This window comes from Chlorocebus sabaeus, chromosome 9 (assembly GCF_047675955.1).
Source record: "Chlorocebus sabaeus isolate Y175 chromosome 9, mChlSab1.0.hap1, whole genome shotgun sequence".
Taxonomy (NCBI): Eukaryota; Metazoa; Chordata; class Mammalia; order Primates; family Cercopithecidae; genus Chlorocebus; species Chlorocebus sabaeus.
The window spans coordinates 27,590,950-27,616,425 of record NC_132912.1 but is presented as its reverse complement, the minus strand read 5'-3'; the positions used below and the strand labels follow the sequence as shown (position 1 = coordinate 27,616,425).

Below are 25,476 nucleotides of genomic sequence, written 5' to 3'. Positions count from 1 at the left end.
CACATATTGTGATTAAATATTTAAAATCTACTGATTTCCTGAAGTCCATTAGGCTTCATATGTAGAGCCCTACTGGCCTAGGGACAAAAGTCTTCACTATTTTTATTCAAAAGGACACTTCTTGACAGAAAGGCAAATTGATTCTCAAGCTAGAAGAGTCTTCTGAAAGTAATTCTAGTATTTAAGTGTAAATGAACGTTTTCAGGATGAAATATTTCGCCAGTTCCTGTCAAAGCCCCAATGTATAGTATATTTTCTTGTGTATAATATAGTGGACTCTAATTTGAGGTCACTGAAGATACTTTGGTATCAAGAGAAAAAATAAGTTGTTAGAGGTCAGTGTCACATCAGGTCCTGTCTCAAGCAAGACCTGGAGTAGACCAAGACATTAACCCACTTGGATCTCAGTTCTATTGATTGCTTATTATATGTATTTTCTGCACTTATACATAGGTAATGGTTTTTAAAATCATGGTGATACAGTACTTGCATTTCTGGCCAGAATGAATTTGACTTATATATAATCATTATCAAACGTTCCTATCTTGACTAGCTGCTTTGCGAAGAAAAAAAATTAATTCCCATTCCATGAAAAGTTAAGCAAGGAGAGAAATACATTTTACTTTCAAACAATGGGTGCTTTTTCATTACTTTTACAAATAACCTTATATTCCTTGTGATAGGTTATCCCTTCTTTTTTACATGATGTTTTTGAAAAGCTATGTGCAGTCACACTGTGCTGTGGAAAATACAGCTGCTGGAAACTGCTCTCCTGCTTCTAAGCTGATAAATGACTTCATCCTAGAACATCACTGAATCAACCATCTCAATCTGAACCATAACTTATTAAGAAGCCAAGTAGAAACAATTTTTTTAAGTATTAGATGAAAATACAAAAAGAAAAAAAAAAAAAACCTTCTTAAGCAAGACACAAAAACCAGAATTCAAAGAAGGAGATTGACATACTGATCTATTTGCATTTAATCATTCTGTAAGACAAGGACAAAACAGGTAAAAGGCAAGCCACAGACCAGGTAACATATTTGCAACATGTAAAAATATATATCCTGAAAAAACGATTTATAAATAAGCATTGTAAATCAATAAGGCATCTCATAAGGATATAAGCAAAGGAAATTCAATTGAGAAATGCAAATGGCTTATAAAGGAATAGGTTTTCAAACAGTGTGGCATTATTTTACTCATCATTTAGGCAAACATGAAGATTGAACATATGCAATGCTGTGTGGCATGTGAGGAAATTGGAGCATACATGTGTCAGCGGTGGTATAGGTTGGAGAAAAATTTGCAAGTATCTATCAACATTTAAAAACCATGTTTCCTTCAACCCAGAAATTCTATATCTGGGTAACTGTTTTCTCGAGAAACACGTATACATATATGGAAATACTCATATGCAAGGATGTTTGATGTTTACAATAGTGAAAATTGGAAAGACAGACATGTTCATAGGAGAATCGTTAAGTAGATTGTGGAGTCTCATGTAACAGTTTAAAAGAAGGAGTTACATGTGTGCCTACTAATACACAAGTTCTTTAGGACACCACGGAATGAAAAAGCAAGAATTAGTTTAATACTGGGTATGTATATGTACACTTATATACAGTCTCATTTAGCAAAACTATAATTTATTTGTTTTATTCATGTATGTAAGTGCATAGAAAAAACTTAAACAGATGCATATCCAACCTGCAACTGCCAGCTTTGGGTGATTCCTCTGCAGAATGTGATTGGGTGGAAGTGACTGAGAGGCATTTTCACTTGTATTCCTCTTCGTTTGAGAGTGGATTTATGCAAAAGACCCTCCCTGTAAGGCGTTATTCATTCTGCATTATTTATGGAACTAAAATTAACTTATAAACAAAGCAGAAATATCTTGTGAGATACTTCGTGGCCACCCATTCTACTACTTAGCTCAGTGTTTCTGCAGCCATATGTGTCACCACTTGTTCTGTTGTTCCCCTTACGCACTCCAGTATGTATCTCTGCCATCAAACTGGCCACGTGTGAGCTGAACCTGCTGTTTGTTCATTAACTTACTATTTTATACCATTTGAGCAGGAAGTTGTAGTCATTCTCTGGTTTTGTAGTTTGTTTTATTGCTTATAAGTAATACCTGGAAAAAGGAGTTTTAAAACACTCATTATTTTCAAACACTTTGACCAATATTTATTCTGAAATGTCAGGGTACCTTGGTAAAATATCAAAATGCTAAAACTGAAGACTTGTTCTTTTTCTTTACCAGAAAGTAGTAATGACATATATTTAGAACTGCAGAGTCCAATACAATGAATTAATATTTCTTCCAAATGTTCTTACTTAACGTCTTTCTAGCTTTAGCAAAGCAATATCTTACTTTCACATTAAAAAAAACACACACACACACAAAACCTTCATAATAGTGTAAGGCAGTTTGTGGAAAACTTATTATTGTCATTTTATACTTTAGTAAATTCAGGCTAAACCAACATCAAATTAACTAGAATTAAGATAGTTAATTCTAGTTAATCAGGGCTCAAGCCTTCTGATTTCTGGTCTAAGTTTTTAGGTGTTTTGGGTTTTTTTCCCCGCTGCATAAGGCCATCTTCCACAAACTACATATACTTTCTTAAATCTTCTAAAACTTTCTAAAACTGGAGGTTTTACTTCTGAGGATTATAAATAGCATTTCATATACTGACATTGGATATAGCACAAGAAGCTGAGTAACATTTAATTTAGAAATAGGTGTAATTTAATTATGAATGTATTTGAACTGTGGGTTAAAATGAAGACAACACTTCCCTTTTGCATAGAGGATAAAACTTGTAAAAATAAAATAAATGCTCATTTGTATATTACAGAGGGATATTTCACACCATTTCACTTCTAGAATGGATCCTTCCCTCTTCTTTCATTTTTAAATGGATTTTAATTATTAAATCATAGTCTAAGGGAATTACCATATGTCAATTTTTTAGTGAATTGAGGCTTACTCAAACGTATTTTATTCCTATATCAAATGAAAATTATTTTTGCATTAAGACTTTTGCTGTATATTTCATTTCAGAATTTAAGAAAACAAATATTACCTGTAAGAATATCTTAAATAAAAGCGCTCTAAATGCATTTTTAAATTGAGTAAATATAGTTAAGTACTAAAACAACAAAATTCATTTGTCCTATACTAACATGTACTATAGCATATAGCTCAAAAAGTTAGTAGAATACTGAGAAACTGCAAGTAACTGTATCATGCCTATTGCTTTACCTGGGACAGCTGACCAAAAAAAATGTTGCAGGGGTGTGTTAGAGCTGATTTCATTACGATTCCTGGTGACAGCACCACTGATAGAGACCATAAAAGAGAAGATGGCTCTTTCGTCTTATGAAATCAATTAGATCTGCTTCTGTGGTGAAATTTGTTCGCTGAAAATTGATGGCTGAAACCTTAGGATTTACCCCTGTCTTTAAGTTCCTACAGCGAGGTCTGTAGACCAGAAGAAGACTGTACTGAACTCACACCACAAGGGCAGCGCCAAAGACAAGATGCAAGCGCTGCAACAGCAAGTTATATAACAAAAGAGAGCCGAGGACATCAGAACGTGTTCCAGTGATACTTTGTATTTTCCTGGTGCGCAAAAATGTAAACCGGCCTTCCTTTATGGTTTACATTGTACCACTGCACAACGGTTTGCTATCGCGTAATTTGATAGATGATACCTATGAAATTTGAGGGTGTGATTAGTCTTTAAAATAATAGCTTTAGTAAATATTTTAACCACTTCTAGGCATCCCCGCCCCCTAAACACACACAAAAAGAAGATGCTAAAGTGGGCCACTGCCCCGGCTCTGGCCAGCCACATTTAGAGGGGAAAAGGACAAATGGTGCTATTTCTTTAAGCGTGGTGAGGGGAAATCTAAGTTTGTTCTTTAAAAAGGGCGAAAGTTCCCTGGGACCACAGGGCCGGCGGCGAGAGCGCAGGCAGCTTCGTTGTTGGCACCTTGGGGATCTTCTGGGCTGCCAGTAGCTCTGAGCTTGCAGTTGCACCTAAACCGCCGATTTTGCTACTTATATTTGCAGTAATGCTAGGAAGCAAAGTATCATCAATTAGAGAATCTGGTAGCCATTCTCTCTTTGCCCTGTGTCCCAGCTTGTGATTCTTCTAAGTTCCATCTCCTTTGCCGAGTGCAGATTCCTGGCTCTGGCGCGCCTCCTCTTCTACACTCGGGTCACCGCGGGTTGGCCACCTGGGCTCAACTCACCCCATCCTTGCTTTCCCCCATCACTATACCCAGCGGCGAGGGCAGCCTCACCACTCTTGCCCCGGAGGTGAACGTGTGCCTGGCTTTGATTGAGACAACCAGGACCCCAGAAGCCCAGTGACAGCAGAAAAGAGGCTCCTGGGCGCTAGCACTTTCCACAATACGCTCCAGGGCTGTAGGTGCAAAACCAAGCTCTAACTTCCCTCCTGGAGGGAAATACAGGGCGCGTCACAGTGGCCTCTCCCGCCTAGCCACGCGCGGTGAAATTTCCGGCAATCGGGCCAGCTAAGACACGGGATTTGCACCGCAGTCTCCCAGCTTCTGGAGCCGGAGCCGAGAGCTCCCGGCAGCTTCTCCAATTTCTCTCCTAAAGTGCGAAGGGATAAGCCCCGTCTGCTCCAAGCCTGCGAGGCCGGCGGATCTGAGAGCCGCGCCCGGCTCCGCAGGACTCGGCGGGCCCGGGGCTCCCCGGCAGCGGCTCCTCTGCTAGGGGTTAACAGCAGCCCCCGCGGCCGGGCGGGCGCGGACGCTTCCTCTCCACCCGCCCGGGAACGTGGATACTGCGCCCGCAGGATGTTCGCCGGCTGGGCCGCGCAGTCAGGAAACATGAGAAGGCCTCGCTATTCCTGTTCCCGGGCCGCGCGCGCCGGGCTGGGTAAATAAAGCCGAGACGACAGCGGTGGCGGTGGTGAGCGCGCCGGAGCCCGCGTGGAGAACATGCGGCGGGGATGGGAGTGCGCCTAGTCTCGAGGCGGGAGAGCCAGCCGCCCTGCAGCCGGCCGCCGGCCCCGCAGCCACAGGTACAGCCCCCGCGTCGCCGAGTCCCAGCCGGCTTCCGGGGAACGCCAGGCTCGCTCTGGCCCCTGCGCCCCACCTTCCCTGTGCCCCGGGCGCTGGTGCTCTCCCCGCCCTTCCCCCAACTTCCCTCCAAGGTCTGGTGGAGACGCGCTCGGGTGGCGGCCAAGCCTGACCCAAGGGCCTGCGCGGAGCCTGGGAGCCCACCTGGCCGCGCCTCCTTTGCTTTAAAATTATTCGCCGGCGTTGGGGGGAGGGGGACACTTCTGCAGGGAGTGACCTCCCCGGCCACAGTCTGGAGTGAATCCGGGTAAGTGATTTGAGAAGAGGCGCGGGTGGCCGCGCGCGGGAGTCCTGGGAGGGTCAGGAAGTGTGGTTCACACGCCCCCGGACCCCTTGTGACAGGACGGCGCTCGGACCTTTGCCATCGCTTGCCTCTGAGCCTGCTGCCTGCAGACCTAGAGCGCGCCTGTTGTCTCTGTCTGCGATCTCTGCGTGGGCTTGGGGCTGCCGGGGAAGGGTCCGAGGTGGCTAACCTCGTGGTGACTTCGCTAGGAAAAACACGTCGTCTCATCTAGGAGGACGCACTGGGGTGGCGCGGAGAAGGCCGGGCCAGGGAAAGGTGTCTTGTACAAATAAAGCAGCATGAACGCACATCCCCAAGGGCACTGACGTTAAAAGAAAACAGCAACGCTAGTCTTGACTGTAGAACAGGGGCTGCGAGTGCGGAAATTCTCTTTGACACTTATTGCCGAGGCTGTGTGCACACCCCAGGCACGTACCTGTCTGCGCGGGAGGACGCAGTCCTAAGGGACACGCGGCATCCAGCAGAGGTCTGACTTCACTTCCCTACGAACACAGACCGTAGCCGTAGTTTGATCGCGGTGGCCACAGTCCTAAATGTCACGCGTGGCCTCTGCTGCGGTGACCGGAGGGCGGGGCGGGGGCGGGAGCGAGTGTGGGCACTCGGCGAGGCAGAGGGTGTGTGTGTGTGTGTGTGTGTGTGTGTGTGTGTATGCGCGCGCGCGTGTGTTAGCGGAGTAGCAGCCCATGCCGCGACTGGACGGGCAAAGGGGGCGCTGGCAGCGAAGCGGAGGCCGCTCGGAGGAAACGGGAGCTGTCCCGAGGCGCGAGGCCGGGAGATGGGGCGGGCGAGGGCTGCCGCGCGCCCTGGGGCTGTAACTCTGAGGCTCCGCGGCCGCGCGGACTTGCCCCTGAAGCCCGTGCGCTGCAGGCAAAGGCTCAGGGTCTCCGCGACCCCAGAGGTGAGCTGCTGGCTCTCCCCGACAGTGGCAGCCGCAGCCCGGGAGGTGCGCCGACCAAGCTGCCTCCTGACCTGGGCTTCTGACACCTTTACAGCCTCTGAAAGGGTCCCCGGAGACCCCAGAGAGGAGCGAGTGTCAAGGGGCTCCGAGCCCGCGACTGACACCCGTGCTGCGGAAGAGAATGGCACTGATTGAGGGCTCTCGGGACCTGGGTCCTGGCGCCTTGGACCTTAGGACCATGCACGTCCCGGGGCGCGTTGGGGGATGATAGGAAGATTCGGGGAGAGAAGGGGGAGAAGTGGTGCTCTCGTCCTGACGCCACTTAACTTTTCCCTGTCCTTGAACCCAACCTCACCCCGGGGGACCTTATCGGGCAGAAGATGCGGGGGTTTCAACCAAACCATCCACGATCTAGAAAACACGAAAATCCTCCAAATTCCGGTATGGCCTGGGACTCACGAACTGGGCCTTGCGGATGCGGTTGGCACATTACCCCAACTCTTCCCTTCCATCCAGTCCCTCCTGACGCCCCGAGTTGGGGGTCCCAGAGGCTTTAGTCTTCTGCTGTGATTGAAGAACCACGCGCGGCCTCACGCCGGTCCCGGCTCCGCAGTCCGGAGTATGCCTCTCCCAGACACAAACTGAAACCCAGAGGCTCGTTTGGGAATTCGTTTCCTTTGCCTCTGCGGGTGAATGATTCCCGGTTGTAGTTCTGGGGAGTGAGGGGAAGGGGGGATCGATCGCCCAGGCAAGGAAGAGGGCAAGTACCTGTCCAGGGAGCCTGCAGGGGCGGGGGCGTGTAGCCAACTGGGGAGAGCCGCAGGGTCCCTGCCATTTGCGGCGGCGCCGCTCCTCCCCTCGGCTCTGCAGCCCGGCGACCCGGCCAAGTTCAAGGCCCAGGACCTGCAGGGGTCTGAGCACTCTCAGCCAGTAAGTAACGAGATGCACCTTCCTCTCCTAGAAGCCGAGCCCTGCTGCGGAGCTCCCGGCGGCCAAGCCCCGAGGCTCTGCGGCCACGCAGCGCGTCCCTGCCACCCGGCACCATGAACACCATCGTCTTCAACAAGCTCAGCGGTGCGGTGCTGTTTGAGGACGGAGGCGCCCCGGAGCGGGAGCGGGGTGGCCGGCCCTACAGCAGTGTCCTGGACAGTCCTCACGCCCGCCCCGAGGTGGGCATTCCCGACGGCCCGCCCCTCAAGGACAACCTCGGCCTGAGACACCGGAGGACAGGGTATGCGCATTCCCGGGGGGAGGGGACGGTGAGCTGTGCTGGGGTCCCGCTACAACGCGGGCGGGTTGGGGGCAAAGGGCCCGGAGTTCCCTGGGTGTGCAGGTCTGCCTCTCCAGGGCTCGCGCGTTCTCATGTTAACGGGCTCCTATCTGACAACATGAGGGATCAATTCGTCGGGGCAGCTCCAAAGAGCTTGGTGGAGACTGAGGGCGCCAGGAGCTGCCCCTCGGTCCTTGCTGCCTGGACCTCGGATTTGGGGGTTATTTGCCCCTCTCCGGACTGCGGGTGCCGGTGCGCGGCTGAGGGCGAGGAAAAAGGACTGAGCTGGGTGCAGAGAAACAGGCGAAGCCAAGTAGTCGGGGAGTCCCGGCTCAGACTTCGCGGACTTCTCTTCGGTCACCCCAGCCCCTCGCCAGGGCCCCGCGGCTCGCCTGGCCCAAGGAGTCGGGAAGGTCGCCTCCCCGCAGGGAGTCCCCGGCGCGCGCGCGGCTCGGCGGGGCCCGCAGCGAACCCGGAGGGGGAGGCTCCGGGCCTGCGGGGCAGGCTTTGGGTTAAGCAGGGTGAGGGGGATGCTGGGGGGCGGCAGCTTGCGGGTAGGCCAGCTGCTCAGACTGCCGGTGAGTGGAGGGCAGGCTATGCCCGGCCGGATCCCGGCGGCCTCCCGGACGCCCCGCTGGGGAAGGGTGGCAGTCCTGGCCGCCTCCACCTGAACGATTACATCAGCTGCTTGTTCTGCGGCGTCGCTGCTTAGTAAAATAGAGATTCGGTTTCGTCAAAATGTTACTACCAGTCGCTTCGGGTGGAATTGCATTTCAAAGTGTTTAAAGAGGCAGAAACCCAGGACGCTCCGGCGCAGGCGCGCAAGCCTCGGGGAGCGGCTGGGCGCGCCGGCGGCCGCGCGCGACACCTCCCGGACCGGTGCGGGAGCGCATCGCCCCAGGCCACGCTCCAAGCTCTGAGCTCCAGGCTCCCGGCTCCAGGCCCGTGGCTGCCTCTGCCTCCTCCTCCTTTGAATATGCTTTTCCTGAGGTCTTTTTACTTTACCTGATGTGACAGAGCTTGCCGTACTTTTAACCCTCCCTTAGTCGGGAAACGGCCCGACAGTGTTTTTGGGTTCTGCAGCCTTCCTCCACAAACCACCACCTCCTTTGGAAAGTTTCCCCCTTTTCCTAAAAGATTAAAGGAAATAGAGAGCTTAAAGAGAGCGGGGGAGGCAGTGCTCCTTTGCTTTATTCCCTCTGTCCAGTCGGCGACCTTTCCCCTGACCACAGGCGACAGAAAGCCTCTGGGAGCAGACAAGAGATCCCCGAGGAAAGTTTCGAGAGCCTGCCACATACCCTGCCAGGCCTGCCAGGCCAGGGTCACTCGAGGGCGCGGCGCCAGCGGGCGAGGGAAGGGGAGCAGTTTGCCCCGCTGCCCAGATCCGCGACTGGCATAGCCGTTTTCTTCAAATCACTTGACCTTCATCTCCTAAACCTCTAACCTTGGGGTATTGAGTTCAAAATATCCCCCTACTCAAGATAAACCTAGCGAAATGACCTCCCCATCCAGAAACTTTGTGGCTCCCACTCCCTGCCTCTCCCAAACTCTGGGCGCGCGCAGAGCAGGGGCGCAAGGCAGGACTGCGCAGCTTGGATGTGGGGTTCGGACTCGGCCGGTACGTGGAGGAGTCGGGCGGGCAATCGTGTCGCTCACCAGGGCCTCCTCCTCTCCCCATGTCCCAGCGCCCGGCAGAATGGCGGGAAGGTGAGGCACAAGCGGCAGGCCCTGCAAGACATGGCGCGGCCCCTCAAGCAGTGGCTTTACAAGCACCGTGACAACCCGTACCCCACCAAGACCGAGAAGATACTCTTGGCCCTCGGCTCGCAGATGACGCTAGTGCAGGTAATCAGGACTAATTAACCCCCTGATCCGTTTCCCGGCGAGGGGCTGAAGAGCGGGCACGCTTAAGGGTTTGTGAGGCTCTCCACGTGGCGCTTCTACCTGGAGAGGGATGGAGTCGAGCTGTGGGAGTTTCTGAATCACTTCTCACCCTCATCCCTCAGTTCAGTGCAGATGCTCGGTGCAGGAAGCGCTGTCAGGGAGGGAAGTGAAAAGTCAACTGCAGACTTATGAGAAGGTAACTGGGAATCTGGATTCAAGAGCCACATATAGATGAATCCAGATGATGCCATCTGCGGTGATTTTCAACATTAGTGAGCATCAGAATCGCCTGGAGGGCTTAAAACACAAATCGCTAGACTCCACCTCCCAGTTACGGATTCAGCAGGTCTGGGGTGAGACCATCATTTGCATCTCTTACAAGGCCCCAGGTGTTGCTGCAGCTGAGGCTAGGAAGGAACCCCACTTTGAGAACCGTGCAGTGTGACACTCCATATTAAGGCCCAGTATTAAAGCTCAGGTACAGAGTAACTTTCAAAATTACCATTACTGACAGCTAGGAGTAGGGGATAGAAAGATAAGAAATGATGTTTGGATCAACACCCCCCCCCCACTCCCCCACCCCGAAAAACTTTTTTTTTTTTTTTTTTTAATAGGAAGCATCCTAAGCATTAGCTGCAATCCACAGCATTTTGCTCCTGATGCTTTTCTGCTGGGCTTAAGGAGAGGAGGCAGATTTCAGATGGTTGGGTTACTTTGCCAAGAGTGGAGAAATGGTGCAAAGTTTGTGTTCTCTGGTGAATAGCGTTACTTTACATTTGACTAGCTTTTCAAAACTGAATCTTACTGTTCACAAAATCACGATGTTGTAGGCAGTTATTATCAGAATTTTACACTTGACATAACCAAGACTTGGGGCAGTTGTGTCAGTAAAAGACAGAGATAGGCCTGGAAATAAATAATTCCAGATCAAATGCTTTTCCCATCATGTCACAATTTTTTTTAAAATAAATATGGTGGCTTGAACTTTCTACATGCAAACAAGCAAATTTATTCAGAAAGAAGAGGAGGAGGAGCTACATCAGGTGAGAAGTTTTGCACATTACAATAGCATTACCTGATTGTGAAAATTTGGCCATTCCACTAAATTTACAGTAAGCAGGAGCTCCAAAAAGAAAAAAAGGAACTAGTGGATAAAATAAAAATTGCTTTCCGGAGTATTTAAAATTTCCCTTTAGGAATTACTGGAAAGTTTGACAAGGTGTGAAACTTGACTTATAGTCAGGCTATCAATACTAGAATATGTAATTTCTGCTTATTTTCAGAATATAATTATATACAAAAACATCTGTTTCTCTCATATTATCAGGCAATGGTATTAATAGTGATTTGCTGCAGCAGTGGAGGGGAAAATTAATTTAGTGTTCTTGGCTTAATAACTGTTTAACATAGAACTGTGAATCTTTTAGCGATTTACCAAAGTAGTTTCTAAATAAATTATTCCCGTCAGAAAAACCTGACTTATGAAAATAAATAACCTATGTTAAAATTTCGTTTAAATACGTATGCTATTTATTTTTAAAATACACTAATTTATAGAGTTATTTGAATATTTCACAGTGATGTCAGCAATGAAACACTATGTTATTCTGGTTGATATAGAGCTTTATATTTAAGAGTGGCTATTCTTCCATACAGAAAGCAACAGAACATTTATGACGTGTTTTAGGACGTTTTTAAATTATGAAGTAGCATTTGTCATTAGGAGAGCCATTTAAACTTTCTTATGTAGCACTTTCGTTGAGTTGCAATACAAGTAGTTGTAATTTTAAATTATTTGCCACCTGTAATGATAGTTCAAATACAAATAAAAATGCTTTTTACATTCAGATCTTGGTGACGCTATTACATTTTTAAAATATGCTTTACATGAAATTTTCATTCAAAACACTTTTTTTCTCTTACACTAGTCCTCAGAAAATAAAAATGCACAAACATATGTAATTTTAAGTGGGGTAAAATAACTTTTACAATAATAAATGACAACTGTATAATGATTTCAAATTTTATTATTAATGAAGCTGGTTTCTGAAGCTTTAAAGTGATAAATGGAAAAAATTAAAATGTATAGAATTACCAATGGATCTTATGGCTGATCCTATGGCTGATCATTGTTCAAATGCTATAGAAATACACTCTGTACTCTCAAAATATAAACAGCTTTGTTGTGGAATAGTATAAAATAGTATGTGATTGGGGTTTGTATTATTGCAGGATATGGAACTTACCAAGGAACACTGAGTAGATGTTAATGCTTCCTCCTCTAATAATGGAAGTCTCATATTCCTGTGATCTGTCCACATACAATTTGTTAAAACTACTATGTTCCAAGATTCTGTCTCCACTGTTGACATAACTCTGTTTCTCGTTGGTACTGAGTGTGCCTGCTGAGATATATATGCTGTTATCAGCTATAAGGCTTATAACAACTGTTAAATATTCAACAAAATCTCAGATCAGTCCTTATTCATTATTCCAAGTGTTATATTACATGGTGTGGGAATGAAATGCTCAATATTTCAGTTGAATAGCTCAGAAGTTTGTTAATTTAGTGTGTTCAAAGATGGACAGATGCCAGTTTATCCCTTTGGGTGTACTATAACAATTGCTCTGTCAACATGATGAATGTAAACACCTTTGTTAAAATAGGATGACTATTATTTAGTTTTCCCTCCCAGTTTCTAGATAGTTGACCCTCTAATCTTTCACTATAAAATATGGGAGATAGACAGATAGATACCAATATAAAATATAATTATATAAATTAGTCATATCTAACTATCTCCCATATTTTATAGTGAAAACTTAGAGGCCCAAACATCTATACATATATACACACATAGCATTCAGTTTGACATTAAAATTCTGTTCCAGAACCTATCCTTGGTAAGGAGACCTGTTTCATGTAAAATACAATTTGAAGAGAATATGAATGACAACCCGAAGGAATCCATAGTAGATTAAAAGTAGAAAATTTGAACCGATATTTTTACCTTCAGTGAAACAGATGGAATTTGCATTAATTCATCAAGAAAGAAATGCAAAACAAGAATATGCAAATTTGTTAACCAGCTATTTGCTGTTTGCAGGACCTACTGCAAATACACATTAAAGACCTTGGAGTGTATCTATCTGTTAGGTTGTACTGAAAAAAAAAAAAAAAAACAAAAAACCCCAGCAGAATACATATATTACCAGATTGGGTGGTGGTCAATTTATGAAATCAGTTTTGAAACAGTCTATATTAGACATCAACAAACCTTTCTGGAAAATCACCTAATGTGTAACTATTATAATATGGTAAAAAATAAAAGACTATGAGTATATAAAACATAAAAGAGATATGACTCCTATGTATGAAAAGTTAGTTAATCCCCTATGACATTTAAATGTTCCCCCATTTTTGTCTGTTAGAAGGATAGTGTATTACTTTTTAAAAATTAGAAGGCCATTGCATTTTCATTATAAGAAGACTTTCATAAGAATTGGATTTTACACTGTACTATGTGTGGTTGCTGTGTGAAGATTTAAGGTTAGTCTGAATTATATACTGTTTAGTAAAGAAAGTTACAAAAATGTTTTGGAGTTGAATTCTAGTAAATATGAATGATCTAGGGGAAGTTGCAGGCTGTATTCTGTGTGAAAGGAGCAAAGAAGGACAAAAATACTCTTGCTGGAGACAGTACTGGTCAACAGAGGGAGGTTAGTACCTAGTATAAAGGAAATTAACATTGCTGTAGGGAAACTTGGGCTGTATTTGCCCATCTTAATTTTTAGAGCTAACAAGGATATTAGGAACCATCAAATCCATTTTAGAGATGAAGGATTCAAAGTTCAGTAAAGTTGAATAACTTATCCAAATTCATACCGCATGGTTTTGGCAAATTCAGAACAGGAAGCCAGGTCCTTTTCCATTGTATGGTGATTATAGGATAACAGGACATTTATGAGGATTTGAAGAAGTGAAGTGATTAAATCAAAATGGTGCATCAATTCTTGAATTTGATGATAGTTGCTAAGATCCATTTAAGAGAACAGAATGGAAGAGAGGGAAGTTAGAAAGAGAAATGCTTTCAAATTCCCAGTTAGTAGTATAGTTGGATAAAGTAGTTGGATAAAGATCTTGACAGTGAGTTGAATAATCCAAGGGAAGATTGAGAAATTTCATGAAGAAAGGGATCAGACTCCATGTGCTTCCACAGCTAATGTTCACCGGTGTATCCCAGTTAATTATGTGTAGTTCTTTTCTGCTAGTCCTTCTGGGAGTGCAGAAGACAAAGCTTATTCATTCCTAGAACTTCACCCCATGGCTAAAGTACAATAGTCACTCCGTAATTTTGTTGTCTGTCTGTAGAGAATGAGAAGGACTGAGAATTTGAATTCAGACTGAGAATTTGAAGCCAGACCAAATCATAGTAATAGTAACATAGCTTAGCAGGAAGAAGTGTTGATGAAGACTGACTTCTGAAATGCCATAGTGAGATTATATGTCATTGCATATAAATTTGAAAGGATAACTATCATTGCTTCAGGTACAAAGAAGATAGTACTGACTATATTGAATATTAAATACATATGGGAAACCCAGCATGTGTTTACCCATGAGGACAGGGAGAAAAAGTATAATTTGAGGGTTTTTTAAAAGTAGAATAATAAGGATTTGAGTAATGCACAAAAAATGTGTATTTATGGTATAAATCTAGAAAAAGAAAAGGAGAAATTTCCAGTACAAACACTGCCACACAAACCATTATAGTAATCTGGCCTTTCTTCAAAGCCTAGCTTAAATTCCTCAGTTTGGTCATGTTCTGGACCAAACTGGCAGAAAGACTTAATTCTCTTCCCATGTTTCATTCTTTTAAAGGCAAGTATTGCCCTTTTGAGTTTCTAAAAATCTCTGCACTGATGATAGCCTGATATTTTAGAAGAAACCTCAAGTACAAATCCAGTGGCATCTTCAAAAAAAGAATGAAAGTATCTTTTCTTTGTCTTGAAATGTTTCTTTCTTTGCCTTCAACTATTTGTCTAAGCAACACTTGACTTTTGGCTTAAAGTGAGGAGTTCTTTTGTTTATTTTCCTCCTCTTCACCAATGGCTCTGCCTCTGCTTGTTTTGCTAGCTCGTCTTTTGGAAGCAAACAGGTCCCACCTTTTTCATCTCTAATGGTTTCCAAAGCTTGATCTTTGACCCTGCTTTCATTCTTTCTACTCTTGCAGCTTTGACAATTACCTCTGTGCCTTTTCCTCTTGAATTTGGTCATCCCCTCCCTTCAATCTCAGATACCACTTTTATTTTCTTACCAGACATGTCACCAGTATTAGCACCTCAAACTAGACATTGCCCAAGCCAAACACATCATTTTATCCTCAAAAAGTTTTATCTCTTTCCCCACATGCACTACCTTTCTCTTGGTTACACAGGTTTGATGACTCAAGGTCATCTTTAACTCTTCCCTCTTCCTCAGCCCCTACAATTTCTCTGGAATTTCACTTCGATTTGTTCCTGTGTCCTCTTTTTGGGAATGCACTTCCCTTCCCTCTCAACCTGACCTATTCTGGACCTTCTTCAAAGCCTCACTTAAATTCCTCAAAAAGGCTGGAGTCACATATGAAAGTAACCCCTCTTTCTTTTGGACTGCTGTATCATTTTAATGTCTTGTATGCCATTCATCACATTCTTTCTTATATTAGCTATTTGTATACCCTCCTACTTCTCTGACTGGACTTTTCTCTTACTAGAATTTTTTGAGGTAAAGGCTTCTTCATTTTTCCTTATTCCACAAATACACTAAGTGCTCAGTGTAGTAAGCAACATGTTTGTCGAATGAATGAATGGATATGAATGTCCAGTATTCTTATGTCCTGAGAATATTTAATGATCAGAGGTACTGAGAGAGGCTTAGCTCCTTTATGAGAAAATAGTTGCACCATGGATAATGTTTTCAAGTTTTGTTAATTGAAAAATAATACCATTTTAGGTGTCAAATTGGTTTGCTAATGCAAGACGTCGGCTTAAGAATACCGTTCGACAGCCAGATTTAAGCTGGGCTTTGAGAATAAAGTTATACAACAAGTATGTTCAAGGCAATGCTGAACGGCTTAGCGTAAGCAGTGATGACTCGTGTTCTGAAGGTTTGTTAATATTTTTATTTTGCTTTCTTTGTTTTGCCTCTATAGCAAGTTCACCATAATTGCTATTTTTAAGGTTGCTCTCACAAAATATGATGGTGCCATAACGGTTCTTTTTTATTGCATGAAGTAACTTCACTTTTATAATACTATAAATGACCAAAGGAATGATGGCCATTTCCTCTTGTTTATAGATATACCATGTGTCAGAATAACATATTCAGTGAAATTCATTAAAATTAAAATACCATAAGTGAGAGATGACATAAATATTTGCTTTCATTGCCTAAAAATTAATCTTGAATATCAAAGATAATTTTATATACTTTAAATATATTTCCTTTATATATTTTTAAGGATTAAATATAAGAGTTGGGTGGCTGGGGGAAAGTGTGCCTACCATCCAACTTAGTGATACTGTTCCGCTGTAGATGGAGAAAATCCTCCAAGAAACCACATGAATGAAGGGGGCTATAATACCCCAGTTCACCATCCCGTGATTAAAAGTGAGAGCTCGGTCATCAAAGCAGGAGTGAGGCCAGAGTCACGGGCCAGTGAGGACTACGTGGCACCCCCGAAATACAAGAGCAGCTTGTTGAACCGTTACCTTAATGACTCTTTGAGACATGTCATGGCCACGAACACTACCATGATGGGAAAAACAAGGCAAAGAAACCACTCGGGATCTTTTAGCTCCAATGAATTTGAGGAAGAATTAGTGTCTCCATCGTCATCAGAAACCGAAGGCAACTTTGTCTATCGCACAGGTAAGCCCATGTTTTCTGTAGTAATTCCTGTGATACCTTTTTCAAGCACAATTAAAACTGCATCAGAGGGGTTTATTTTAGCAGGTATAAAGGCATCAGATTATTCACATATTGCCCATAATTCAGTTTTAAAGCTTTCGTTTTGTTTATAATTGCCAATGGATACATTTGTTAGTAGATTATGGTCTTATTGAGAAATTTTCAGTTTTCATATTAAAGATAAGAAGTTTTATTTTTCTATTTTTTAATTTTAATTTTTTAATATTTTTGTTTTGTTTTTATACAAAAATTAACTCAAGATGGAAGAATTTTCATTCTTAATGATAATTTTAATCTTCATAATAACAGTGTTTAGGGGAGGTATATACTGGCTTTTATGAATAATTCATAATAGAGGATAGTGCCAGATTGTGGCCAGTCCTGCAAATACTTTATATTATGTCTTTTCTGTTAAATGCTTTGATTGCTAAATAGTGATGGTAAATGAAAACAAATTAATAGGGGTGCCAAGCTTTTGTGAAAGAAAAGTATAGGTCTGGCTTCCATTGCTCTGGAAATTTTACTCTCATTCCTGAAAAGCATAAGCAGGGCTGAAAGATAGCTTTTAAAATTTTACTTTCCTTCCAGAAATAAAGAATTGATTCCAACCTGTCCAAAACTTTCAGATAGAGTAGTAGATTTGGTAAAAATTTCTATCTTGACTTCAGTTCCCAGAGAGGTTTGCTCTTAAGAAGTGTATGAGGTGACTTTCGAATAAGGAATATGCATGACCTACATCTATATCTGGTGTAGACAGAGTCTGGGTCCTGAAAATGGCAGCAAATAGGATTTAGAATATTAGAGCTGGAAATAACCTCAGAAAGCATCTAGAACAGGGACATTACATCACAGATAAGAAAACCCAGACCAAGAACACATAGTAGGTACTCTCCTCTAGATCTGAGTCTGCACAAGAGATAGGAAGAACATCACTACTAGAATCACTATTATTATCCCTACTACTACCAATCATGTATACAGTAGTTACGGTATGCTAGACCCTATGGTATAAAGTATACACATTTTACTACATCTTTTCTTCATAATATCAAGAAGCTTGGTCTGTGAATAGTAGGGCTTTATTAAGAAATCTAACGTTGCTCTGTTAATATACCCTGTAGATCATTTCACCAGCAATCTGATTTTCAAACATCTACTATGAGACAAATGATCTACAAAGATTCAGAGAAAATAGCAATACATTTCTAAAGACTTAAATCAACCTCATTTTCTCTTTGCATCACCAACTCTAACAATAAAAACAAACTCTAAACACTCAGAAATACAGAAATCATCTTGTAAACAATAATTGGGTCTAGGAAGAAGAAAAAATAAAAGGAAATTTAGCCAATAAGGAAAATGAAGCTGGGCATGGTGGCTCATGCCTGTAATCCCAACACTTTAGGAGGCAGAGGCAAGAGGATTCCTTGAACCTAGGAGTTTGAGACAAGCCTAGGCAACATGGTGAGACCCCCATTGCTACAATTTTTTTTTAAATTACCCATGCATGGTGGTGCATACCTGCAGTCCCAGCTACTTGGGAGGCTGAGGTGGGAGGACTGCTTGAGCCCAGGAGATCAAGGCTGCAGTGAGCCGTGATTGTGCCACTGCACACCAGCCTGGGCAACAGAGGGAGCCCCTGTTGCAAAAGAAAAAAAAAGAAAATGAAGACACTACATATTAACATCTAACTATTGTAACCAGAGAACTTGAAAGTAATTCAGAGTTTTATGAAGGTTTATTTTTAAAGAAAGGAAATCACATTGTTCAAATACAGATAATTGGAAAAAAAGTAATAAAAATAAAACAAATAAAGGTCAAATGGAAAGCTGAAAAATAAATAAGAGTTGACTCTTTTAAAACAGTAATAAACAAGTAAAAATCGACACAAATTAAAATTGGAAATTACAAAGGAAGGAAACAGCAATCAATAAATAGTTATTAAACAAAAAAGGTTTTAAAAAATTATGATGAAGTACTATGCACAATTGTTTGGCAATATACTATATGTAAATGTATATTTAAATAAATTGGCATTCTCCACACAAAAGTTCATAAACATGAAAAGTTTTAAATGGCCAATAACTCACAAAAAATTAAGATTTTTAGTCAATCCAATTCCGAAAACACATGACTTAATTCATTCATTTTTTTTCAAACTTTGAAGAATTAATGCTTGTATTTTATGCATTTTTCTGGAACGTATAAAGATATCAAATTTTAAAAAAATATAAATGTTATCTTATTTCCAAACCAGATTAAGACTCCATAAAAGTCAAAATCTTTATTTATAATACTGATACTATGAAAATACCTGAGAAATATTTATAATGTAGTATTAATTGAAAAACAATTCAAAATTGTGGGAACAGTATAATACAGTTATAACAGTACAAATGTGCATAGGCAAATACAAAAAAAATGACAAATACATTAATTTTAATGAGACACAGTAATTGGTAATTGGTAATCTTTTATTTAAAAATATTTTTCTTATAAAATATTTAACATTGCCTAGTAAAAACATAGGTTAATGACTATGCAATTTGCCCAGTGTGGTGAGTCTTCTGAAAATGCATGCTCTTTTCAAAAGTGACAAAATATAAAACCAGAATGAATAGCACGCCTGTGCAGTTGATTCTTTTCAAAATTAAGTGTCTCAGAGGCTTATTTTTATTAAAGCATTCCAAAGGCACTTTGTCCAATGTATGGACTATTCATTTGCCAGTTCTATTTTTAAATAAAAGCCTATTTTTTTTTTTAGTTATGGAAGCAAAGAGAAAGCAACCTAGACATGTAAACTTCTGGTTTTACACACATGTGCATCAACTTAAAAAGGGCAGACTAAACGATTTGTGTTTATGGTTGGAGAATTAAGAAAGACTAGCAGCCTAAGACTGATCTGCTAGGTTTCAGATCAAAACAATCAATGGCTGTCTTCTGTGGGAATTGAGTGACAGCGTTGCTGCAGTTGTAGCTGGGTTACCAGGCATGAATAAATAGCAAAACCGGGGATTTCAAGAAATACTTTCTGAGCAACTGCTGTGGTTTTCTCTGGCATACAACCTTCTTCTGAATTCTTTCAATTCCATCTGGTTATATCTTTCTTTCCTCCCTCACCTAAATAGAAATTTTCTAAGTCTGTATTAACACCCCCACCCCCAGTGCTACAGTAGTACAAAGATTCTGAACTTTCAAATTTTTTGAAAGAACACTTTACAATTTATTTGTTTTTGTTACAATTTATTGCTAAGGAACTTTTTTGTTTGTTTGTTTGTTTGTTTTTAGACTTAGTCTCGCTCTGTCGCCCAGGCTGGAGTGCAGTGGCGCTATCTCGGTTCACTGCAAGCTCCTCATCCTGGGTTCACGCCATTCTCCTGCCTCAGCCTCCCGAGTAGCTGGGACTACAGGCACCCGCCACCATGCCAGGCTAATTTTTTGTGTTTTTGGTAGAGACGGGGTTTCACTGTGTTAGCCAGGATGGTCTCGATCTCCTGACCTCATGATCTGCCCACCTCGGCCTCCCAAAGTGGTGGATTTACAGGCGTGAGCCACTGCACCCAGCTGCTAAGGAACTTTATCCATTTATTCATCCATTTTTGTTAGAGTGGCTGTTTTGTAATGAGTTTTATTAAATACATGGAAGCAAAACGCCAGTTGAGGCCGGGCACGGTGACTCACACCTGTAATCCCTGCACTTTGGGAGCCCGAGGCAGGGAGATCATCTGAGATCAGGAGTTCGAGACCAGCCTGGCCAACATGGTGAAACCCCATCTCCACTAATAATACAAAAATTAGCTGAGCATGGTGGGAGTCGCCTCTAATCTCAGCTACTAGGGAGGCTGAGGTACGAGAATCGCTTGAACCCAGGAGGCAGAGGTTGCAGTGAGAGGAGATTATACCACTGCACTCCAGCCTGGGTGACAGAGTGAAACTGTGTCTCAAAGAAAAAAAAAGGCTAGTTGAAAGTTGGTGTGAGAAAGGATAATGTATCACTGAATTTTATTTCACTTATTTTTATTAAATTCTAGGGGGCTGAAGTCTTATAGATTATAAAGTAGTAATCCTAATTGAAGATATTGCTAGAAACATCAAAGCAAATGCATACATATTTTTACTGATTTTACATAGACATTATTTCTCTGTAATCCAGTCTTTGGCTTCATGCCAGGTGCATAGCACACTCTCAATACAGATGGGTTGAAACATTTTTGACAGCAGTAGTTATACCATCACAATTGATCAGAATTATTAAGGTCATTGCATCTAAATGTAATTATACTCAAAGGAAAGTTAGTCACTCAGTGTCATCCATTGAATTAAGTCATCTAAATTAAAATTATAATTTCTTTTTATCATGTGAGCTTAGCGAATGTCAATTTTCAGATGTTTGATTGAGTGAATTTCCTTACAAACTGACCTCCAAGCCTCTAGACCTGGGGGTCATCTGCTCTGGGAGGTGCCAGGATAAGGACCCCTAGTGTAATATCCACCTTCATTCCTGTTGAGCCAGGTTCAAATTCTCCAGATGGAACCGTCTTTGCCGCCTTACAGAGTGGGTTCTCACTGGAACCTTTCCTAGCTTGGATTAGAGTTTGACTTTACCCTCAGAACCAAGCCTATGGCATTTCTTTCTCTACTGAAGAGGAAAGAGGTTTCTAAGAAGGAGTAAATCAGGCAAGTCTTGAAATAAAACCTGTGGAGTTCCCCTTTTGTTTTGCTCGACTTGAAGACAAGTCCCTGTTGCATTTTTCCCTTTCACAGATCACAGATGATTAGTTTATAAAGGCCTAGTGCAGGCCAGGCCTGGTGGCTCATGCCTGTAATCCCAGCACTTTGGGAGGCCGAGGCCAGTGGATCATCTGAGGTCAGGAGTTCGAGACCAGCCTGGACAATATGACAAAACCCCATCTCTACTAAAAAATACAAAAAAATTAGCCAGACATGGTGGCGTGTGCCTGTGATCCCAGCTACTAGGGGGAGTAAGGCAGGGGGATCACTTGAACCTGGGAGGTGGAGGTTGCACTGAGCCAAGATCATGCCATTGTACTCCAGCCTGGGCAATAGAATGAGACTCTGTCTCAAAAACAAAAACAAAAACAAAAAAGTCTATTGCATTAGAATGGTTGCTCTATGAGCCCCATGACTCTGTCAGTATATGCTTCATAAATGTATCCTGCTCCCAAGAGGCTGAATGTTTAAACTTCATCTTGTTAAACTCTCTAAAATCCCTCTTAATTAGACACATATGGTATAAACCAAAGCATCTAGGCAGATAGGAGTCATTTCCATGTTAGTATGAATTAATTGGGCTAACTTCCCATCGCTTGATGGAGGTGAATATCCCTGGGAAGAAATGAAGATTTTGATTGAGAGAAAAAAGAAGTCGTTTATTGGTGCATGGGACACTTTGGGAGGTAGGATCCATTTGGATGTCCTGCTGCAGTTGGAGACGTGGAACGAAATGAGAGAACAAGGCATTTTGGTTACTGGGGAAAGAGGAACAAGGACGTAGAAAGTTTGGGAGGATAACAAGTCCAACTGCCATCTCCAAACCTTTTTTCTTGGCTCATAATGACCCTCAGGGGAGAAAATGTTCTTTTTTCTTTTTCTCTTTCTTCCTGCACACTGTGTACTTCAGAATTTAAGCTGATATCAGTAGTAAAATCTAGATATGCTCATGAGTTCAATAAACCATTGGATCTGCCTGGGCTTCAAGCTTAATTTATGGCATGGTTTCTTTGGAGAAATGTACTCTCTGTTCTAAACAACCAATGTAACAAGGACCCTTCTGGGACAGAATCCACTGGTATATGAGGTGCTACTCCTATGTGCACTCATTCCACATGCAAAAATGATAATTAAGAGCCACTCCATGAAGGCTCTGGCTTAGACTCACTGGAGGCCTGTGTTTGGTGCTGGCCACTCTATCCATGAAAACATATTTAAATGAACCAGAAGAAAGGTTTAAAAAGATGCCTTGACTGATCTTTTTGAGCAGTGAATATTCCCCCAACAATATCTGTTTCATTCATTTCAGCTTTTGTTTTGGGGGGTAGCTTAAAAAAAGTCTTACGGTGGCATCAAGAGCCATCTGTGTTAAGGGCCCTGCGTTGAGTGCCTCGGTGCACATGCACGGTTTCTCTTTTGGGCTTTTGTTACCAGTAAGTCTACCTCACACACTTATTTTCTTATTTTATTTCCCTTTCTCTGCTGTCACTTTCTTGGTTTTAGTGAAATAATTAAGCTTTGCCTTTTTGGATTATTCCAGACATTCTTTTCCTGGCATGCAAATGACTGTTGATGTACTCCAGCAGAGAATAATAAAAGCCTCTATCAACAGTCCAGCGAGTGACATTTAAAGGATACTTGAAAGGTTGTCCAATTCCTTGTCTTGTACCTTACCTAACAAAGGCCATCTGGGAATGAGGTATTCCACATAAGTCCAATTTCCAGATAGCAGAAATTTAAGGACCAATTTAAAAAATAGATGATTTTCTTCTCTTCTAAACTTACACTATTCAGCACAGCTTTGGAGAGGTACTTTAATGATCTTTCTATTCTCTAAACTTCCTCTTCCTTGTATTCCTTATATTCTGTTCCACCCTTTCAAGTCAGTAACCTCAGGGTTAATCACAATCGGAAACTTGCCCCTCACTCCTTTGAATAACGAGCCTTGTCTTCCTGACAGCCTTTTTAAAAAGGGAACTTTTCTAATTACTTATTTCTAAGCAGAATCTTTAAAAATGAGATTTATACAAATGCTGACCCTTTGAATATACATGGGCTTACTATAGAATTATAAAAACTTAAGCACTATTCAGAATACCATAGATTCTTAGTAAACGTTTATGAGTCATGGTAGAAGCAAAACACATCGACGTGGATTCTTTCTGAAGTTCAAATTAATTTGATGTTTGAAAATCATTTCTTTCCGGCTTCACTTGCAAAAATCCAAATGCAATTGTACCAGGGTTTCACCCATTGTGAAGAACTGAGAGATTAATGGCAGACAAGAAGAGAAAAGAAGAAGAAATATTGGCAACATGAGCTGTGTGCTGGCTCCTTCAGGGGTGGCTTTCCATTCCCTTTTCTTTGTTATTTGGTGTCACATGAGAGCCTGAAAAATCCTACATGTAGATAGATGCTGAGACTCGCACTTTCCTACTATATGGCTTACAAACAAATCGAAAGTATGAGGCAGTTTAGCCTAGAAACTGTACAGATATTTTAGGGTTGTGTTAGCTTCTGACATTTTTGTCTTTTTACATTGTGGTACCTAAAAAAGATAGCAACGCCGATTTCATATTCGGCTGAATATGGGCAGATTGTTTTCCGAAATGCAGCCGCATCCTATCTCTTTCCTTTAGTACTGGCTCTCACTGCCTTGTGTGTATTAAGAGTTCCTGGAGGCCCTGAAATGGTGTTGTATTAATTTTTATAATTCCCCTAGCGCTTACTACCGTATCTTTCACGTATTTACTCTATAAATGTTTCTCAAGTGAATGAATTCATGTTTTGATGATTTAGTATGTCTGCGCCTTAAATCATAAAAAACATTTAAATTTACTTAAGTATATGTTGATCTGTGTTTGTGAACAGAACAAGAGGAAGGGTCCTGAATAAGTTTGAATTGGTTTTAAAAAAGTTTTAAAAAGAAGAGAAATGTAAAGTAAAAACAAAAAAGTTAAACAATGAAGCTGAAAACAATGAAATGTTTAAGAGAGTCAAAAGAAAACCTAGAAAGAATAAAATGAAACTAAATCGATTTTCAAGTAAAAGAGTAACTTCCAGAGAGATGCAAGGATGAAAAATGGAAAAAATTAGCTAGTTTAAAGAAAATCCACCAAAGAATAAAAAGCACAGCTGACAGACAAATAGAAACAAATGGAGTTTTTACAAATTTGACTTCACTAAGTAGTGGGATTTATTGTTTACCTAGTACCATACATAGCCTTGGAGGTGAGACTTAAGAAATAAAGCACAGATCTAAATCCACTCATTTAAACCCTACTGCTACCTTTACTGTCAGGGTTGACAAGAACCCTGAGTCAAAGTTGTGACTTTTTAAGAATGACTATTTTTAGCTGCATATGAGACTAGGAGAAAGTCCATACAGAAATTTTACACTTTCTCTCTCGTCCATGTGCAGGAGCAAAGATCCCGTACATTTTTGATATTTTCCTGTTAAGAACAAGTTACCAACCTGAAATTTTGATCTTGCAAAGCCATTCTCTGTATTTTGGCATTACCGTTCTACTGATATTTATCAGCAAATCGATCATATTTGACTTTCTGATACTCAGTGCATTTCAGACTTGCTTCAGTGGTCAGTCACATCCTGGGGCAGCTTCATAGAAGTCCTTGTTCATGTCACTATATTTAAGACTGTGTCAGTATTTCCATTGAGAGACTTTCTCATTCCCTAGGGCTTCTAAATAAGTCATAAAAAAATCAAGCCAAACTCAAAGCTGGCATAAAGGGGCCCTTTTTTTTTCTTCTCCTATATATAAGGAATATAAATGCTTAACTACCATTAATTCTATATTTAGTTAGGTTTGTAAACGCTTTATACACTGACGAGACCAAATAAGATCCATTGATGCTTCTGTGGCCTAAGAGTAAAAAGAATTTCAAAAAGTTTTTACTGTCTGTGAAAACAAGAAGACATTCTATTTAATGAATATAGCCCAATGAATATAGAAGTGGTTTCTTTTCTCCCTTCTTCTTCTTCTTCTTTTTTTTTTTTTTTTTTTTTTTTTTGTTAGTTGCAGTTAGTTTTTTCCCTTCTGTCTCCCTATTTTGTTTCTAAAATTAAGAAGGTATTTTTCTGGGTTAAAATTTGTCTTGTTGATGTAACAGAATTTTTACACAGGGTAAATATGTGCTTTCTTCCAGTCCAGAGTTTTGGTACTTTTAACTTTGGAAGACTGATTTCTTGTTTTCCATTATAAATGATATCATTTCTAATTGTGAGTTTTGAGGAAGTGAAAAAATATAATAATAAATGTGTTCACTTTGCCCAATTTCCTTCACAAAATTTG

The 25,476-nt window shown here is 41.8% G+C and overlaps 1 protein-coding gene across 3 annotated transcripts in view; it reads left to right on the top strand.

The window, feature by feature from the left end:
* Positions 1–998: 998 nt before the first annotated feature.
* Positions 999–25,476, top strand: part of MKX (mohawk homeobox) — a 78,656-nt gene continuing 54,178 nt past the window's right edge. The window contains exons 1-5 of one of the 3 annotated variants that reach the window (XM_037983419.2): positions 999–5,066; positions 7,288–7,557; positions 9,282–9,441; positions 15,476–15,629; positions 16,058–16,393. In XM_037983419.2, the coding sequence (XP_037839347.1) occupies positions 7,370–7,557; positions 9,282–9,441; positions 15,476–15,629; positions 16,058–16,393 (838 nt within the window). In that variant the 5' untranslated portion in view covers positions 999–5,066; positions 7,288–7,369. Of the gene's footprint in view, positions 5,067–6,210; positions 6,327–7,287; positions 7,558–9,281; positions 9,442–15,475; positions 15,630–16,057; positions 16,394–25,476 lie in introns of those variants that run through there. The other 2 variants (XM_008002636.3, XM_008002637.3) reach the window with 2 other exon arrangements.